Raw genomic sequence first — 21,337 nt, 5'->3', positions numbered from 1 at the left:
CCCAGCCCACCCAAAAAAATACCTCCTGTTAAGCAAGAATCAGCAATTCTTCTGACATTAACTTTTGGTGTCTCCTTATTCATTCCCCAGTCATTTGTTAAGAGGTGGCGAATTCATTATGACGTGCAGTTGTAGCTCTTTGTATGAGAGAAACCATTTCAAACTGATTTTCAATTTCCAAAACTAATTTTCAACACTAAACAAGAATTTGCCAAAACTTTTTATTTCATTTTTTATTTGAGCCAGCACCAAATGGTAGGCATTTTTAAAAATTGAATCCATCTGCAAATCAGAAGACTATTCTAGATGCTCTGGAAAACTTTCCAAGCTCTATATTAATTACTCTATTAATTACTGAGTCTTGACATCTGTACCTCACACTGATGGTCTTGCTTTGGCAGGCACACTCACAGGCACCGTGAATTCTCATTTCAAAGCATCTGTGTCTATTTAATTCCAATACGGACACTAATTTTATTTTTATGAAGTTACAGAGTTAACAGGAAAGGGGAGGGGAAATCATATTTTTTTGTTTGGTCGGGCTGATAAGCTTCACAGATCTCATGGCTGAAGCAAGGAAGAGGCCAACATGGTCATGGAGCCAACTACATCTGGCTCTTCCACAAAGAACGGGCAGTCTCCTTGCCCAGCCGAGAGAAAAGAAAACCCACTTAACTGGATGCAAAGATGTTCCTCAGCCTTCCCTTTCTGTGTACAAGCTCAAGCACATACTGCCATTCTGTTCCTTCTGAGCACCTGGCTCCTTAGAACAAGCTAAATGGGCAAGGGACATTAAGGAGGACACTTGTTGGGATGAGCACTGGGTGTTATATGTAAGTGATGAGTCACTAAATTCTATTACTGAAAACATTATTACATTATATGTTAGCTAACTTGGATTTAAATTGAAAAAAAGGAAAAAGAAAAAAAAAGAATAATTCTGAGTTGCATAGTGATCAAACCAACCTTGGGTTAAGACTCTCAGTCCTCCTTTCTAAGGGGATCAAGTCCAAAAACACTTGAAAGGGGCTACATATAATTCAATAATACAGAAAGACAGGAGGGAATCACTTTAGGAAGAAGAGTAGGTAAGATTTCTTTAGCACCAGCATTGGAACCAGAGATCTAAGACATGATTAGTTATCTCTAGGTCCAAATATGCTGTCCTTCCATTTGGTCTGTAGATTACGAAGTCTGTTTCCACAGAGAGCCGTTAAAATTGGGTTGGGACAGAAAAGTAACCCAGAGAAACAGAAAAGGGAAAGGATGAGAAAAAATTCTTGTCCACATGGAACACATCTGAGGCCATTAGACTTTGGGGAACACTTTGACCTCATCTTTACCTTTGGAAATATCGATTTTTTTCCCTCCCGATGTGTTCCACCTGTTAACACAAGGTAAAATCTTTTTCTTTTATCAAGGAATATGAAGGAATGAATCTGCCCTCAAGCTTTGTTTTTAAATACATCCTCTTTAAAAAAAAATTTGCCAAGCAGAGTTTCAACCGTACAATAGAATTTTCACCCTTTTATTCTGTTTTTAGAATATAGTTGCTGCTTACATTTGGTAATGTGTTTATTAATCCTTCATCGGGTGGACAAGAAAACTCTTCATTGTGGTTTTAACCAGGGTTTCTCAACGTTGGCATTGTTGAAATTTTGGATCAGGCAATTCTTTTGGGGGGCTGTCCTATGCGGTGTTGGATATCTGGCAGCATCTGTGGTTTGCACTCAATGGATGCCAACAGCACCTGTTGTGAAAACCAAAAATGTCTCCAGACACTGCCAAATGCCCCCACCAGGAGATGTTGTTCCTTCCACTCTGGACTCACTAGTTGCTGGCTTTAAGAAAATCATTAAAATATGAAAAGGAGATACTAAAGTAGATATCCATTTGAAAGATCAAAATGCTTATTTCCCAAGTATTTCATATTTGAAGAGTACTTTAATAGATCTTATTCACTGTTTAACTAATTGCCATCCTCCAGCCTCCCCTAATTACAGGGTGGGGTCATCCACTGATCTCTGACATGGCAGAATCCTCTCCCAGCCCCAGGAAAGATTGTCCGTCATAAGAATTCCATTTCTTGGCCAAATGGTTGTTCCAGAGATGGGAATCCCATTGCTCAGTTCTAGACTGAGACATAAAAGGGGGAAGATGTTTGGGAAGGCCTATCCTTACAAGATTAAAATAATAATAATAATAATAATAAATAAATAAGATCCTAAGAAAAAGTCTTTTTGCCATATCTGTTTTTTTCCCACTAGAATGTCTGCCTTTGAACGTGACTGTACTGCTTAGAGCATTAGCAGGTACCTCACAATCACAAGGAACTAAGCCAAAAAACAAAAACAAAAACAAAAATGAAAAACAGAATTCCAACAGCTTGAGGAAGGTAGAGAAGAAAGAACAAAAGAGTTTCAGTACTTGATGACATCTTTGGACTGTTGAACCAGCCTCGGAATGTCCACCTCAGGCTACTTGGTAGTTGCAAGACTTTTATTGCTTAGCCAAATCAATAGTTGGCAAACTGATTTGTGGGTCAAAGGCAAGAACTAAGAATTGTTTCTACCTTTTTAAAACTTTGTTAAGAAAATGAAGGTTGTTAAAAATAAACAGCCATACATGGCCCGCAAAGTCTAAGCTCTTTACCATGTGGTATTGCACGAATAAAGTTTGCCAATCTCCAATCTAAACGACTCATAGCTAATGTCCTGTGATTTGCAACCTAAAGCATTCGTAACTAATACAAGTACTGATATCTTCATTTTAGAGTTATCGAAACAGGCTTGAATCAGTTGAGCCAATGGTAGGCTCAACCAGACAAGTCAGGTACAAATTTGCCATTATTTCAATTCATCGTGATGTTAGGCCAAATCGAGTCATCACAAATGCGTTTAACAGCCTTTTCTATTCTTTAGGGCTTCAAATCATATTTGTACTACAGACTTGGTTTTACAAGTCAGAATAGATAAATCTTCTCGATGAAACACAATATGCTCAGTGAATACTTCAAAGGGAGTCAAGCTGTCCTACTATCCAGAGCACCAAGGCATTTCCTGCACAAGAAGTCAAACCTACGGGCTCCAAGGAGGAAAATACATTATAGAAATACACTAGAAACAAACTTGCTGATTTGCTAAATTACCTTTTCTACTTGCTGAAACAGTTCCTGCATTTCCTTGCTGACTCACTCAGAGAGAGTGAATCCTCAGTGAAAAATATGCAAAGGCTTCCTCCATTAACTCTAGCACCCAAGTTAATACTGCTGTTCCCAGTTAGGCCAGCATGTTTGGTAGCACTTTGGTAAAGGGCTTAAATACTGACACAACCTTATACTCAGAGTCAGGTCCAGAAGAGAGCATACAAAGCTCATTGTGGAGAGCCCATCAGAAGAGTGTTGTACGCGTTACAATAAACACTTGCCAACATCTAACCACGGGACGATAACTGAGCACTGAGTGACTGTCACGGCCAAGCTTTTCTCAATTGATTCACCCAGCATTCCTTTGCCTTTGGATCCCAGTACCTATCCCAGTACAGCAGGCGGTCACTCAGGAACAAGAGCCCTCAGTCTACACCCAATACTGGTTGTGCTTCAGTGTTGGGTTGGTTTGTCGGCAGAGCTTGACCATGTCAGGATCCAGATTCATCCATGTCTCCCAAGGAGCACATTTCTCCACTGGCTCAGTAGCTGGAGAAGCCATTTGCCCACTTAGTGGGTCCCTGCAAAGACTGACTGGAGGACTGCTGGAGCTTTTTAGAAGGGGTGTCACTGTGACAGTGGGAACAGCTATGCTCCTTTCTGGCCTAGGACTTGGGGTTGTAGTTTCCAGATCAGTCAGGGGCTTGATGAGAGGTTTTGCCTTTTCTGCCCTCCGGCCCAGCATCCGGATACACAAGGTCATGGCAGTTACTATCAGCAGGAAGACCACCACAGCCGAGGGTACAATGACTATCACAAGATAATTGCTCTCCCTGGGTTGGGTGGGTGCCTGAGGACTGGCGTCGGTGGTGTTTGGTGGCCAAATGATCCTAGTTAGAGAGGCTCTGCTGTCCATTGTAGGCTCTTGACCATGGTGTCGTCCCCAGGGATCTGCTTGCTGCTGCCTGGCCTGAGTCAGCTTCCCTAAAGTTTCTGCCTGTACTGTGGGTCCTGAGGAAACCACAAGCTTTTCCTGAGAGAAATCTGAAGTCACAAGGTTATTGGAAGTGACTAGTAAAGAAACATCAGGGATAAATGTTTGCAAGAGTAAGGGGTCAGGTGGCACTATGGTGAAGGGGAGATAACCTATTGCTGGCTGTACATGGTCTGCCCTGAGCAGGAAAGTGAAGGAGTCATTCACCATATCGATGCCTGTTAAGTTGGCATGTGGATTCAGCATTAACAATCCTTGGTCAATGTCCCTCTGAGTGAATAGAGTAGCGTTTTCCATTTCAGCGCCTCGGCCCACTCTTCGTACAAGTCTTCCATGGACAGGGGGTTCTGTCACTTCAAATTGGGGATCACTCTTAGTCCTATTAGCAAGCTCAGTAGCATCAAGGTCCTTTCTTCTCAGCTGATAAACCACTCTGTTGGCAATGGTCAAGTTTGACATAACCCGCAGTAGAGGCTGCACTCTGATGCTCAGTGTTTGTCCTGTAAGGTTGCTTTCTGGTGTAAACAGTGAGAAATGTAGCTGGTCCCCAGAGGCAGTGAGATTTGTCATATGGTAAGAGAGTCTTCCTGAATGTAGATCCTCCTGCCCAAAGCTGATGACCACCTGGTTTTCAATGAGCAGATGCCCATGTTGGAGCGGCCATGTCATCTTGTAAGTGATTTGGGGGCTTCTCCCATTGGTCATTGCTGACAGATGAGTATTGGTGATAGGAACTATTGTCTGGCCTTGTGGGAGAAGTAGGTCAGTGAGGTTCACAAGGGTGATGGAGATGGGGATGACATCCAGGTGGAAGAGCTTATAGAGTGGGCGGTGTTGACCATCGGTCACACTAAAGTAAAATACGCCTGAGGATGGGCTTCCATCTTGAATGAATAAAACCCTAGAGTTGTCAATGTCGGCCTGTGTGAAATGGTGAACAGGTATGTCTGGATGGTGAGCCAATGCCAAAAAGCCATTATTAGGATTACGGATGATCATATATCTGATCTCCTCTGGAGGACTGTCTAGATCTTCCACTCTCAGATTTTCAGGTCCCACAACTAACCTGTTGCCCTGTAGAACTTTCAACCGAAGCCCCTTTGTCTTTAATGCTGGTGCCTGGTCATTAACAGGAGAGATGGTGATGTTAAACATCTCTTCAAGGAAGTCAGCCTTTGGCTTGGTGGCAGACTTGCTCTTTTGATTTGGCCAAACGGCAAAGGTAAAATTATCAGCCAGTGATTCAGAGTCATCGTGAAGGTATATGATTCCAAATTTATTAACTATATACTGGGAGAAATTGGGTTTTCCTTTGGTAATATTCCTCTCTCCAACCATAAGGGTTCCATGGTGAGGAAGAGATATAACCTGGAACCAGATCTCATAGGAAGATCGCTGTGATTTGGGTAATTTCAGTAAGAGGTTGGAAGCATCTAAATTAGATTGGCCAATAAGAACTTTGTCTCCCTCCTTGACGGCAGCTCCTGTGAAAATATAAAGAACAAAGTGGCATTTCATTAGAACTTTCAGATGACAGGGGCACCTGGATGGTTCAATCGGTTAAGCATCGGACTCTTGGTTTCAGCTCAGGTCATGATCTCATGGTTTTGTGGGTTCGAGCTCCACACTGGGCTCTGTGCTGGCAGCACAGAGCCAGCTTGGGATTCTCTCTCCCTCTCTGTCTTCCCCTTCCCCGCTCACTCTGTCTCTCTCAAATAAATAACTAAAACTTAAAAAAAAATAGTATAGAACTTTAAGACGACAGCTGCAAAGCACTTTCACTCTCAAATTTCCTTATTCCAGTGGATTATTCAAAATGCCTTGGTTGCACAGGGACCTTGTTACCCAAGGCATATAAATTAAATTTTAAGTACACACACCCAAACTATTAAGTCAACATTACAAGCAAGAGAGTTCTGAAATCTTGAGATTCACTTATATAATGTTAATTTCCTCACTTACCTACTACTGGACTTTCTCTTGCCATGGAAACAGGTGCAGCTTTCAATACCCCTTTCCTTTCAGGAACTTGCCCTATTTGTTATTTTCATTTTCTATGGACAGTTTTTAGTCATAGGCATGGTAAAGTCCCCATTTGCGGGTACAAATAAAATTCTTTAGAGCTAATTTTTAATCTTCCCCCCAACTACAACTGTTAAAGCTTATGAGAGGAAAGAGAAGAGGACCAGAGAAAGAGCACGCATAAAGAAATAAATTTTTATAACTATATATGTTTTCTTTCAAAGGCTGATGTCATGGCATTGCTATGATATCATGGCATTTCTAATTAACAAGAGAATTACTTATTTCCAAATTGTCCCAACTTTAATAATTACAAATAAGACACTGACCATATCTTTTGGTGCCTTTACCTGTATTTGCAAGCAGACGACTATGCCGACCAGGTTCAGTAATTTCATATGATATAGTAATACGAAACTCCTCAGGGCCTAGAGCTGCTGGTGGGGAGGATGTCGTGAATGTGAAAGAGTCTTCTGCAGTCCAGCCAGTGTTCTCATGGTCCACATGCTGATATAATATCAGTCGTTCACTGACCTGTCAAGACAGGAAGAAAAAATCAGCCCCTGGCTTCAGGGATAATACAAGGACTAACATGTATCCTAACTGAAGGAGATACATACATGTCTTTTCAGGGTTCATTCTCATGCTTAAATTACGGCACATATCTGCAAACATATGTGTTTGCACTTAACAATATGGTAACCTATTTGTCAAACATAGCTCTTCTATTACAAAAATAGTTTATTTATCAAAGAAAAAAAAGCACGTTAATTTCGAGATGACTTAGGCTATGGTATTTATATTATAGAAAGTATATAATAAACCTTCACTTGCCTGTATGATAGTTTAAAAAACTATCAACTCATAACCAATCTTGTTGTATATAATATTACTCATATTCTGCCCAATAGCTTATTTTGAAGCCAATCTCAAACACCATTTTATCTGTAAATGTTGTAGTAAATATTGACAAAATGACTCTTTTAAAAAACATAATCACAATACCATTATCACATCTTTTTAAAAAATTTTTTTGAACATTTATTTATTTTTGAGAGACAGAGAGAGACAGAGCATGAGCAGGAGAGGGGCAGAGAGAGAGAGAGAGAAGGAGACACAGAATCTGAAGCAACCTGCAGGCTCTGAGCAAGCTGTCAGTACAGAGCCTGATGCAGGGCTCAAACCCACAAACTGTGAGATCGTGACCTGAGCCAAAGTTGGATGCTCAACCGACTGAGCCACCCAGGTGCCCCATATCACATCTAAATATTATCAATAATTACTTAATATCATCAACTATCCAATTAGTGTTCAAATATCTCTGATGATCTACTACATGACTTTTTTTTTTTACATAGTTGCTTTGAGTCAGGATCCTTAGAAGTCCACACATCACATTTGTTTGATGCTTCTCAGAGGCATCTCTTAGTCTATAGGTTCCCCTTCTCTAATTTTTTTGCTTGTAATTTATTTGTTAAAGTAATTGGGTCATCTGTCTTATAGAGTTTCCTACATTCTGGATTTTGTTGCTTGCATCCCAATGGTGTTGTTTAACATGTTCCTCTGTCCCCTACATTTCCAATATACTAGTAATTAAATCTAGAAGTGTAATAAGAATCAGATTCCAGTTTTTGTTAGGAATGTTTTACAGGTTGTATTGTATATTTTCTGTGCATCTCATTGCAAGACAAAATAATTTTGGGTTGCTTCTCTTTTGGATATGTTAAGATTAATCGGTGAATTCAAACGCTTCCAGGTTGATCCATCTCTTTTAAAGTTCTCCACCAGCCTGGTCATGTGATAATTTTACAGAGTCAGTGATATGATTGTTTAAACACCTGATTTTTGCAGTGGCAAGGCAATGATATTTTAAACATTCCTTCTTCATTCTTACCTGAAAGTCTTCTAAAAAGAATTTTCCCTCATCAGCTATTCGGCTACACTGATGCTATGCTGCAGTATATGTAGGAAAGACAGGATAAATACTTGATTCTTTCCCTTTATACTGATTTTTAGAAAAATGAGCTCCCTGATTCCAATATCCAAACATAAACGTTTGTTTTGTTTTGAGATCATTATAAACTCATGAATTTTAATGTATGATGTATTTCATTCTATTGCAATTGTTATTCTTATTGATGTTCAAATTTTCCCACCTTGCTTAGGGTATTTTTCAATATTTTCATCTAAGTCTCTAATGCCTGTTGCCTATCAATGTCCTTTGTGGCCCAGCTGATGGAGATAGGCCCCACCCAGGGTTTGGTTGTTCAGATAGCATGTGGGTAGTCCTTCCTCCAACAACAGTGACTGAAAGTTCTAAAACTCTAATCACAGAAAGGAAGACTAGAGATAAAATGGTTAACCCTTTCATTCTGATAGGTCATATCTTTTTTTTCTGACCTGCCTTCTATAATATCTGAACTTAGAGGTAGGTTTTTCCAAGGTATTTATGTCCATGTCAGCAGTGCCTAGCATACATTATCCCATAATTTACAGAGCATTTCATCAGTCAGTATTTGGAAATACTGTATTAATTAACAGGAGTCTGGCTGTGTATTGCTGTGGCTCAACGCTGACACAATGGACGTACCTAGAACCAGAGTTCTAGAAAGGCTTTGGGTCTATGAGTTTCCATGGAATATAAGCTTCCTGTTTCCACAGTGGCCAAAACCTGTTGGCAAGTTTCTCATTCCTTTCCTATTCATGGATAAGACAAGGAAGTGCAGTCATTTAGGGATTTTAAACAAGGAGAAGAAAGTATTGTTTCTCATAAAGAAGCAAGGAAAAATTGGAGTTTTTCCTTAGAAGTTTCTGGGAAACAAGTCAGTTTTATTTAGCAGTTCTACTATTTCTATTATCAGCTTAAGATTTATAATAAAATATTCATCATAAATGTATTCATTCACAGGTGACTATGCCATGGATTTTGGACTGGAGAATGGTTCCTAAAGTTTCCCATTCTGCTTGAGAGATGTGTAATATTATAAGGAAAGAGACATCCAGCTCCTTAATATTAAAAGTAACACGGTCTATTGACCAGGAAGAAAAAAATTCTTAGAGGCTAGTTGATCTTATCTTTCACTTCTCTGGTTTAAGTAAAAGTTAACTTCTCTGAAAAATATATAATAAGTTATTGGAATAATCTAAGGGTCTTCTGATGTCTACAGGATGAGGAATGATTGTCCCAGGGAAAGAATGGTTCTTATAGATGGGAACAGTTGAGATGAAGGTCAGAAATTTGAGGGAAGTAATTGGAGAGGAGGCTGTATACTTTGGAAGACTACTGGAGGAGAGGTTGGCTGTAATTCTGTTTTTGAAAAGTCACTCAAAAAGTGAGAAATTCTGAATAACTTATTGACTTATTCTATGCTGGAGAGTGAGAGAATTAAATTAGATCAGCTTGAGTGTCTGAGCTTCAAGACAGGACAGCAGATAACTGAAAGTCTGAGCTAGAAGTAAAAGGGAGTGTGTGTGTGGAATGTCAACTTGGCAGCCATGACTTGAAGGAACTTAGAGTAGAGTCTTTAATATTTAGAAGACATTGAGCTTTAAGAATCAAATTCTAAGGTGTGTGTGTGTGTGTGTGTGTGTGTGTGTGTGTGTGATGGGAGAGAGCTGGAAAAGGGAGAAGAACAAGACTTTATGGGGAAGAAAGGTGTAAGGTAAACTTGAGGAGGGAAGGATCTCAGACAGGATTAGGAATTTTGTTACCCCAAAGTGGCCTTAGGAACAGCTTCCAACAGCTCTGCAAATTTCCGCTGTATTAAATATAGAGAGATAAGCCACTTAGCTGAATACCTGGGCTCTAAGATTAAGGAGAGAGGAGCAGGGAGGTTTTTATTTCCCATGGATTTAGATTAGCCTGGATACTTTCTCTTTTACAGGTGGAGTCCTTCTGGAATGCCATTAGAAATTCAATTTGTAGGGGCACCTGAGTGGCTCCGTTGGTTAAGTGTCTGACTCCTGATTTTTAGCTCAGGTCATGATCTCATGGTTTGTGAGATTGAGCCCTGTGTCGGGCTCTGCACTGACAGTGAGGGGCCTGCTTGTGATTCTCTCCCTGCCCCCGCCCCACTCTCTCTTCTCTCTCTCAAAACAATAAGCATTAAAAAAGAAATTCCATTTTATAGAATTCCAACTAGTAAATGCAGAAGGAAAATTAGAATGAGAAAAATCACCATTTGGCAATCACCACAGTACTAAATGTTTCACAGGTAAGAATCCTAAATGGTTGCTTAAACTAGTAAGCTAAGTTGCGATGAGAAACAGGGGATTTAAACAGTTCCAAAGTGTTCCCTCATGAGATACTTAATTATAAAAGTGAAAATAGTAACTTCTCAGTGGAGAAACCAGAAAAACTGCTAAAAGACTGATACAAGACCATCAGTGACAGGACCAAATGAGCATCGGTGTCTCCTGACCTGAAGCAGGAACAGAACTCAGCATCTCTCGTGCCAATTTCCACCAAAGCACACAACCTGAATCCGACTGTGAGGAAACATTCAATAAAACCAAACCAAGGAACATTCTACAAATAACTGGTCTGTTTTCCTCAAAAACTGGCAATGTCACAAAAGTCAGCATGACTGCAGAATGGTCTCTGAGTAAAGCAGACCGAGGATACCTGACGACTAAATGCTACGTTTTACGCTGTGGATTTTTTTTTCTAGGATAGTCTATGATACTCTTTTTTCTAGAGGATATTCGCTGAAACAACTTGTGAAATTTGAATAAGGTCTATAGATTATGTATTAATACTGTATCAATGATAATTTCATGATTTTGAAAATTATACTGTGGTTACACGAGAGAGGCCTTGTTTTTAGGAAATATACACTGAGGTATTTTGAGGTAAATGTACCTCAGGGGCACCTGGGGGGCTCAGTCAGTGAAGGGACCAACTCTTGGTTTGGGCTCAGGTCATGATCTCATGGTTTGTGGGTTCGAGCCCAGCATGGGGGCTCTGCACTGACAGTGTGGAACCTGCTTGGGATTTTCTCTCTCTCTCTCTCCTTCTCTCTCGGCCTCTCCTACATGTGCTCCCTCTCTCTGTCTCTCTAAAAATAAATAAATAAACTTAAAAAAAGAGGTAAAGGTATGTCATGTCTGCAACTGGCTCTTAAAAGTTCAGAAGTGTGTGTGTGTGTGTGTGTAGAGGGAATGATAAAGCAGACAGTTAAAAGTTAACATTCAGGGAATATGAGTGAAGAGTATACTGGCATTTTTGTACTCTTTTCCAATTGTTCTGTAAGTTTGAAATTATTTCAAAATAACAATGAAAAAAATCTAAAAAAGTAAATCCCATAGTATTCTACTATATCAACTTCAGTTAAAGACCAATAGTTTCTGTTCTCTGATGACTAAGTGTATGCAGAACGGGGGAGTGAGGACAATCTTCAAATGCCTTGGGCACTCTGACATCAAGAAATGGTGGTTTCCTATCCCAATATACCGACCCCCCACCTCCAACTATGTCCATTTCTCTAATACTTTAACAAGGCTGTACTCCTACCTAGCCTGTAAGTGGGTGAATACATAGGTCAAAATCCTAGACCCGAGTAGTGCTTTTATTTGAAGTGATAATGTGATGGCAACGATTGGATCTCCGAGATCTAAACCTTTTGGATTTCACATCCTTGATGACTACAGAACCACAAAGAAAAACATTTGTCAGAGGCCAAAGAGACAGATTTGGCCAGGGGCCCTCCTGACTTTTCTATGATGGGTTAAATTTTACAGCTGAGAGGCTGCTGAGAACCTCAGAGAGGCTGGAAATTTAGGGAACTTCTCTCCATCTCCCCCCGTAATCACCAGCCTCACTGGGAAGAGAGCTGAGACCAGAAGCCATATCTCCGTATTTACAGATAAGAGCCCTTTCTCCTAGATCACTTTACTGGGGCCTCTTTGGCTCCAACTGCCTGAATTATGACTCTTCTTCCTCTCAGGAGGAAAAGGACACACACTGATATAAAAATGGAAGCAGAGGAGTGTAATAGAATTTGAACCCTGGGTTGGTCAGGCCTCCATTGCTGCATTAAAATACGGACTAATATCTCACTTGTAAATATACATTTAACTTAATTAGTCTTTTGCCACATGCCCTGGGCATTTCTGGGTCTTTCAATAAAGCATCTAAGTCCTCAATAATCACCTCCTCACTAGGACATCAGAGGATTCTGGTTAAGATGAAAGATTAGACTTATTTTTTTAAAAAGAATCATGGCATGAAAATATTCAATAATCAGAAATTTCTAAAACATACCTAATAAAATAAATTTTCTCTCATCAAACAAAGAAAGTTTTAGGCTGGATGTTGTCATAGGCTCCAGAAGTTTACTTCCAGTTGCTTTGTAAATAAGTATCAGTTCACCATCGTATACTTGACATTTCAATAAACATTTGTTAAATGAACAAGCTACTTAACAAGTGCTTTACAAAATTTAATTATAAAGTATATGTTTATATCAGGAAGCAGTAGAAATAAGGCGATCCAAGACATTTCTTAACCATTTATTCAACAAAAACACAAAGAGTACCTAACTTTTACTGAGCCCTACGTACGTGCCAGGCACTCTGCAAGGTATATTGTATAACTCATTTTATTTAGTTTTGTGTTAGGGGCCTCATTATACCCATTTGACAAATTTTAAAACACCCCGAGGTTCAGAACATTTAAATAATTCACCCATAGCCAATAAGTGGGAGAGGCCAGTTTTTAATCCAGTCCCATGTGACTCTGGAATTCATGCTTTTTCCACTGTCCTGCTCCTTCACCATGGGAAGCTCAGTGAAGATTCTAGGCAACCAAGAAATTCGTAAGATGTGCGCTCCAACTTCAAGGAGTTTAGTAATGTAAAAAGTCAGTTGGTAGGTATGTGTAAGACGAGAAAACCACTATGGGCTAGAGCTTGTAAGAATTCAAATAGCTCCTTCTATATACTGTATTTATTACAAAAGTCAAGTTAAAGAAAAACTGTATTCGACTTCTTTTATGCCACTGCCATTGTATATCACGGACAAACTTTCTCACAGGACCTTAGAGGGAAGAAGGTGGGAATGAGTTTCCACCTGGTTCAAGGTTGAAGGCAATCCCTTTCTGGACCCAAGGTGACTGGCAGACATCTATTTTCTTAAAGGTAAGCTTTTGAAACCTGAAGGCAGAGAGCTAAGAGTCATTAAGAGTGCCTTGGATGAACCCAGGGGTGAAGTGGGAGCACTCTGATATACAGAATCTGATCATTCTTCCCCTAAAATAGTGTGCACATTCTGTAGGTCCACAAAAGTACATGCGGACAGGACTGAGTGTTAAGAGAATAGCACTGTCAAACTCAGCCAAAGGCAGGCTAGAGCACTCTGGAGCATCTCTTCATTCCGAGGGTCTTTGTAAATGTGGCTCCCTATGGTCCTGATAAGAAAATCACAGCATAAGCCTTTTACACTAGTCTTTCCCACAGTGGGGCCTAAAAGTCAATCACAGCCTTGAAATTCCCACTGGAGAAGAGAGTAACCATACTGTCTTAGAGTCAGCTGGGAAAAGGGGGAAGGAGAAAGGGTCACATACAGTCCACTCACTTGATTCTCCACGACACGATGGCTTTGTTAAAGGTCCAAGTCTCTAGATAGGACAATTGTCCAGAAGAAGCAAGGGAAACAGAAGTGTCCAAAAAGTCTCTATCTTGGGCAGATGTTCACGGAGAAAGGAGACTGTAGAAAGCCAAACAATTCAGAATGGTAAAGCCTCTAAGATTTCATTTGGGCTAACCAAAAAGTCCTATACGCTAAGGTTTGGACGACAACAAGGTCCTGTGCTCCTGAAGGATGAGCTCAGATAAATGACTCTTCTTTCTGTGCCCTTTATTAATTTTACCAGGACTGGCACCATCACGTGTGTAGAGACCAGCTGGGTATGGAGGGCTCAAGGTTCCCGGAAGAGGTCACAAGTCTGGGGCAGCCCAGGGAGTCACAGCTTAGAGGGTGCACCCCAGGCATCCTGCTAAAAAAAGTGGAACTGGGTTAAGTCCCAGAAGGGATTATCCTCAATGAGAATGGATAGAAGAGGCATTTTTAGGAGACCTAAGTTCCTGAATGGTGATATCTGGAACTCTCCAGCTAGAAATGGGCAACTGAAAACCAAGTCCAAATAATTACCCATGCCCCCTCCATGACTGAGCCAATTTCCATAAAAATGCCACATCAACAAGGTTTTCAAGGAGCCTAACAATATAGCCATCTATAGCCCTCCCTGCCAGAAAGGTCCAAATCCACATTATATGGAAGTAAACATTGACTTTCATGGGCTTTATGCCATTAAAAGCATGGAAACCTTTGACTAAACTACCAAACAAGATTGTAGTAAAGGTGATCAATTCATTCAGAAGAAATAGAAGGTAGTATGGGACATCTTGCTTTTTTGTAGAGAAGTGTATGTAGCACGCTAAAGAATGTAGTAGGCCAATACCAGAGCCAAATCCCTTGAACTTGTGACTATTACCTTCTTTGACAAACACTTTGCAGATGTCATTAAGGGTCCCGAGATTGGAAATTACCCTGGACTATCCAGGTAACTGCAATCACAAACATCTGTACAAGAGGGAGGCTGAGGGGTATTTGCCACAGACAAAAGAGGAGAAAGGAAAGCGACGGTGGAAGCAGAGACTGGAATGATGAAGCTACAAACCAAGAAATACTGGCAGCTACCAGAAGCTTTCAAAGGCAAGGAAGGAATTCCCCCTCAGAGCCTCCAGAGGGAGAAACAACATGCTGACACCTTGACTTCAGCCCAGTGAAATGGAGTCCCAACTTCTGGTCTCCAAAACTATGAGATAACACATTTCTGCCATTTCAAGCCACCAAGTTTGCGGCAATTTATTATAGCAGCCGTAGGAAATGAATGCAAGGAGAAAAGATAAACCGCTCTCATTTAAGTGGATATTAGTTCTATCTGCTTTTTCAAAGAAAGAGCCAACAGTTCTAAGAACAAGAAACATTTTTGGTTATTCAAAGCTACTGGGCCAGGACCCACGAGCCAATTTCCAGTGTGAACAATGAGCAGGTAAGTGACAATGCAGTATTTCTACATGTAGAAAATATGGTAACACATAATCCAGTGACTTGTAATGGCAAAATCCAAATTACCAAAGCAAAACACTGGTGGGAAGTGCCCAAAATGACTACTGGGTCTAGTTACCATGGAGCTTGCTACTGAAGAGACCTCAGGAAAGTAGGGACAGGGAGGCCAGAGTGATCATTAACACAAAGACACTGATCCTTCTCTGCTCAGAAAACTACAGGGCCAAAGTTCAGCGATCCTGCTGTGTTCGCCATTAAGTTGTGATAAATTAATTTCTATCCCACGGGAAATGTGCTTGCAATTTCTTAAAATGTGAGCGTTATCTTGAGCAACAGACTGAGACTCTGGAAGAAGAGGTAAGTGGACAAAATTCACAGCACAGAATCCATTGCATTGTTTGCTAAGTGTGGCCCTGGAAGGCTGTGTTTGTGTTGCCACCGCAGAGACAAAGATGGACGACCATCCTGCCACAAAAGCACAATGGCTAAAATGCAATTACTGGCTTTATGGAAAAGAAAAAAGGCCAGACATTAAAAACCTCAAAACCAGAACACTTTGCTTTTTAATGATTCCAAATTATCTAAGCAAGCACCAGAATGAAAATCACTCAATTAGCCCTGTGCTCTCCTTGGAAGGGACTAGTGCTTTAAAGAATTCGATTCATACTTTGTTCACACATTCTTCGAAATGAACACTAAATGTCTACAAATGTAAAAAGTTTCCATTTCACAAAAATTTGACGATTCACGTTCTCGGTGTATGTTTAATTCTTCAGGATATAAGATTTTCAGCACAAGTTCTGTGATTTAGCTTTTCCCATTTAGGCAGATGTGATAGTACCGCAAAAAACAAGAGTGTTACTTGATTATCTTGGTAGGTTGACATGGTATGGTTTGAAAAAAATGGTGAGCTTATTCTGGGATAAGAAAATATTTTGAGTTATAACGTAACAAATGTATGCCTACAATTATTTCGATCAAGTATGATATTAAGCATCGTGGAGTGTCTCGGTTTCTTTCACGAGCTAAAGCCATCCAGAGTCACTGATTAAAATGGTCATTTTTGTTTATCCATCAAAAAAACAAGAAAGGATGTGGGTTTTATGTGCACACTGATACGGTGGCTTTGCCTCCCCAGCCGAGAGTGGTAGAGGGCTGGAAACAATTTAGTCCTTTAAGGTAAAGGTGTGAAAGAGAACTCAAACATCAACTGCCTAAAACATTCTCCCAATTGGTTAGCAGGTTATTGGCTAACTGAAATTTGAAAATTTGAAGTTAGAAAAACTGGTACAGAATGCCAGAAAGCAATCAAAGCCATTTGCTTACATGAACATGGCTGCATAGTTCCAAACTCCCTTTACAATTGAACTTGATTCCTGCCTGAGTCATGTCTCTTTTCACCAACTAAACTGAAGAGGGCTAATCAAAGCACGTAATACGTGCTTGATAAATGTCTTCATTAAGTAATTCCAGAGAAAAGGTTTTGATTATCTGCATCACCTCCAAAGCCTGCCTCTGCCCCTTCTTTTATGTCTCAAATTGTTCTGGAGCTGCTGGGTAGTAAATCTGAGCCATGATAAAATGGCCCAGAGTCTGGAGCAGTATCCTATTCAACAGAGGCCATAAAATTGCAGATTTTAGGAAACGATTTACATTCCATTTGCATGTGAAAAAAGGAGAGAGGATCTAGAAATGGGAAAGCTAGGAAGATAAATACTAAGTGTCTTCCTCTTCCCAAGTCACAAATAAAGCTGTACATTTTTGAACACACAAGCTAAACAGAATTGAATGTCTTCAGATTAACGCCAGTTGTATTGAATTTATTGATGGTGCCCTGTTTTTTTTTTTTACAATACAGATGTACCACTTTAATGTTTTCTAATTTTATTTTTATAATAAGCATGTGTTATTTGCATACTCAGAAACACCACATGCACACACACACACACACACACACACACACACACACACACACACTGAGTCAGACACACACTGAGACACACTTTGGTGTCTATCTTACAGAGTTTGCTCAGGACACCCTCTCCTCTCCCCACGTTATTGATTTTTTTTTTTTTATGACTACTGTTGTGAAAGAGTAGTCAGGGTATTTCGATGATGTTTATTCATAGGCATTTAGCCCAACATATCCTGCAAACCATCTCGACTTTTCTGCTGCAGCTGCTCTGGGGAGGAGTCCTTCCCCTGGGTCCTCCTTGCTCTGTCCACTGGGGTAGGATCTTTGGAGGCCTCCCAGCCCTGGCCTCATTCTGCCTTTCAGCTGATGTTCTGCTCAATATTGAAGAGCTCCATCCAGGAGTGAGGACCTGACATTTCCTCAGGCCCCTTGCTCTCATCAGGGAAATGTGTTCCAGAACACCAGGGGCTCTCCCCCAAAGGGACACAGTCATTGGGTCACAGGTGACAGGCAGATGTCACCCTCTTCTAATGACCTCATTTCCATTCATTAGATCACAGTAGCACATTAGGATAAACATGGCAGCCAATGCTGGTGTCCCAGAAAATTGCCTCCTCTTGTGAAACCAGTCTTTTAGCTACTGGGAGAGGAAAGGAACCTCACACATTTCCAAGAACAAAAAGGGTAACAGCAGCCTTAGCTAGCATTTAGTTCGTGTCTGCTGCGTGTGGAATGGTGTCCTAGACATTTTGCACCCGTCAACTGTGTTAATTCATACACGCTCCTAGAGGAAAGGACAGCCTGGTGGATAGGAGCATGACTTAGTGTCAGAAGTCCTGGGTTCAAGTTAAGGCTCGGCTGCCCCTGAGTTGGGTAACTGTGGGAAGGTTGCTTAACTTCCCTGTGCTTTAGGATCCCAGCCTATAAAGTGAGATCATCAGTAGTAGAGAAGACAGCTTAGGACAACGCCTGGGACATGATGAATGTTCAAAATGGTTTCAATTATCATTACTACTGTTCTCTTCATTTTACCGATAAGGAAACTGGGGTTCAAAAGACATGTAATTTGCCCTAACTCACAGAGCTAATCCAGGTCTGATTTCAGAAGCCAAGAGACTTGTCGTCAGCCATGAGCAGTCAGCAGGAGATCAAGCGGCAGCCACAGGGCGCCCGATTCATAAATGAGGTATTTGTTTCATACTCGCACACCACAGGCACAGAGTGTGGGCCACTGGGCTGAATTTCTACATCTCTAAGTATATCTCACATGCTGTCTTCGAGCCTATGCTCTGCTCAAGGACCCAGGAATTGTCGTGTCCAGGAATATACTCGCATCAGGACTTGATGCACAATGTGGGGCCTTGTATACAATAAAGGGAGCTCGCCTTTGTCCTCTGAGTCAAAAGCACTAGGACGGGCTGCTGGCACGGTGGGTTCTTGGCTTGGAGAGCAAAAGGCCTTGTATGTTGAGAAGAGCCACACATCTGGTCCATTCAAGAACAATGAAACTCCTCTCTCAGCATGCCTGACTTGTGGCACGGCCCAGGCTGTGCTTCCAGATGAGCCTGCCCTGTGTCCACAGGAAAGACCAACAGTTGGGCCCAAGGTCTCTGGTCCCGGACACCCCTTGGCAGGGCCCTTATAGCCCTGAGCCCCAATCTAACACCTCACTTGCCCAGCCAACACCTGCCACTGCTAATATGTTTTGACACTTGCCTCTTGGTTCTTAAAGAGGAAGGAATAATGAGAGGAAAACTAAAACCTTATAATAACTGGATTTTAATCAATCAAGACTTTTATTGCCTGCCCTCAAGCCTTTTAACTAGGCTGGGGTTTTAATTCTTGTTTATAATGGTGTTGGATTATGAAAGTGGTTTGTTTTCATCGGAAAATGTATCATAAACAGCTTTCAGATTACCAGGCTAGCCCCCTATGGTAGAGTGTTCTGTCGTTTTCCAATTATCCAAGGTCTGCTCTCTGTGAGAGGACTGTCCTTCCCCGCCCCACGGACATCAGGCTTGTTCGTGTGACTCTTTCGTCAACGAGATATGAGCAGAAGTGATACCTGGCATACCTGAGCACAAACTTTAAGAGTCATTGTGTGTTTCTAGCGTCACTTCTTTTTCCTCTGCCGCAAATACAGCAGTGTCCAAGAGAGGGGCTGCCCCCTCCCCTTGGGTCCTGGAATAAAGGAGAGGTGCACAGCAGACCTGTAGGCACCTCGCAGCCCATATACAGCATAAGCGTGAAATCAACTTTTGTTACTGTCAGTCATGACATTTGAGAGTTGTTACCGCAGCATGACCTAGTGGATTCTGGCTACATAGTCACGAAAGCCTAGTTAGACCACATTCAGCTAAAAGATTGTGTATTTGCAGTGAAAACCAGTGGAAGCTAATGCTTGGCATGATCACCGTAAAAAAGGGTTTTTAAATTTTGTTTTGTTTTGTTTTTTAAAGAACGAGGGCAAGAGCCAAGGCATCTTTATAGGACTGATATCATTCTTGTCATTATTTAAAATCCAAACTGACCCTGGGCAAGTGTTGATGCGTTAAGCTGCCCACACACTGCAGCGTTCATCCTAACCCTTTTTTTCTTCCTCCAGAGAGCATTTGTAAACTAGAGAATTTATACTTCCTCTTTTCAGTGCTACATTCAGAGATTGCACTGCCTCATGATCTGCTCCCTTCCATGCATCCCGGACAAAGGCAATTACAAGGCAAAAGCCAGGTTCAATTCTCCTATATCACATTGGAGAGAAATGGGTCTAAGGTTAAAGGTGAACACTTTTGTTATTTCTCCTAAACGTGACTTTAGATTTTTTTTAAATTTCCTAGTCACGTAACGCTCCAGCCAAATCAGCTATCGAATCCGTGTACCCACTGTTTAAGAATGGAAAAAGAAGGGTGAACAGCATGCAAGAATCATAGTCAAGAAAGCTTATCCATTTAAATAAAAAGGTACATGGATAGTGGTGGTGGTAAAGTGCTAGTGAAGTTTGAAACAGATGGTTCTAGCCACAGATTAAATACAGATTTATATATACACATCGAACAATACAATACTAAATAATGTTGATAATTTTATGCATTAAATATAAATGTTACCCAGAAGTGTCCTGCAGGATTTATTCCCGCTCCTCTGCTTTGGGCTTCCTTTAAAATCTGTCTTTGTGATAAAAGGATTCCTTTTTATGTGTTAGACACAGAGTTTGAATTTGCTTAGCGTTTTCGGACAATTGTGTCATCCTGTGCTACTACTAAATGTCTGATATCGAAAACCAGCATGGCTGAAATGCGTAACTGCCTGGGCAAAGGGGCACGTGGGCTTGGCCTGACAGGGTGAAGGCGAGCCAGGGGCCACCCTGCACAGCCACCCAGCCCTGCCCAGCTGCACGGATGTCAGGACTCACCAGAGTCTGCGTAAACACGGAAACATCCTCTGTGCTGTTGTCAGAATTTACTCGCACCAACCTCCCAAGTCTAGGGGAATTTATAACCGTAAAAGTTACAGTTCTGTTTCCTGTGCTGTCCGCATCATTGGTCACAGCTCTCAGGTCACCGGATGAAAGGGGTTTCGTGGAACCTAAGTGAAGATGAAAGCAGGCATTTAAGTATGAAGCCTATGAAGGCTGCCAGATAACAAAATGATCCTTAAAGAGCCCTGAAAATTCTGGAAGACACACGGGACTGGCCAGCTCTAACTGGAAATTGTGCTGTGAGGGGCTCATGATCCCGAAGGCATCTATTTAAGGATGTGATTGGCCACTAGGGCTGGAGATGAAGGAGGGAAACATACCTCCCCAGTCCCCGCCTGGTCCTGCACAGCTTACTGATCCCCACGGGTAAAAGGCAATAGCAGTGTGTGTGGCTCGGAGTGCAGGACGGGGGAGCTGGCTATGTGCGCCGAGAGAACAAGAGACAGTGCCCTCCCCTGGGGGGGACAGGCGCACCCTGGCCTGCCTGTGGCTGTGTGTGTTCAATGAAGTGTCCATCCGTGGGCATCTGGGGAAGAAGTGGGTTCTTGAGCAAACGTGCAACATTTCCAGAGGACCCCAGACCTGCAGGCTTCAGGGACGTTGTGGGGAGGGAGGGACCTTTGCAAATGCCAAGGGACGAAGAACCAGGAACACACGAGTTTGTGTGCAAATGTGACCGCATGTGGCAACTAAAGCCCAGAGAGGCTTGGGACA

At 41.5% G+C, this 21,337-nt stretch overlaps 1 protein-coding gene across 7 annotated transcripts in view; it reads right to left on the bottom strand.

Moving 5' to 3' along the window:
• Window positions 1-21,337, bottom strand: part of CSPG4B (chondroitin sulfate proteoglycan family member 4B) — a 75,364-nt gene that overhangs the window by 3,648 nt on the left and 50,379 nt on the right. For 4 of the 7 annotated variants that reach the window (XM_023260695.2, XM_023260693.2, XM_023260694.2 and 1 more), the window contains 3 exons: window positions 20,558-20,730; window positions 6,512-6,695; window positions 208-5,623 (listed from right to left, as the gene is read on the bottom strand). In XM_023260695.2, coding sequence (XP_023116463.2) covers window positions 3,576-5,623; window positions 6,512-6,695; window positions 20,558-20,730 — 2,405 coding nt within the window. In that variant the 3' untranslated portion in view covers window positions 208-3,575. Of the gene's footprint in view, window positions 1-207; window positions 5,624-6,511; window positions 6,696-20,557; window positions 20,731-21,337 lie in introns of those variants that run through there. The other 3 variants (XR_002745510.2, XR_002745511.2, XR_006585209.1) reach the window with 1 other exon arrangement.

The sequence above is a fragment of the Felis catus genome, chromosome A1 (assembly GCF_018350175.1).
Source record: "Felis catus isolate Fca126 chromosome A1, F.catus_Fca126_mat1.0, whole genome shotgun sequence".
NCBI lineage: Eukaryota > Metazoa > Chordata > Mammalia > Carnivora > Felidae > Felis > Felis catus.
The sequence above is the reverse complement of the archived record's forward strand: the minus strand, read 5'-3'. Positions and strand labels throughout refer to the sequence as shown.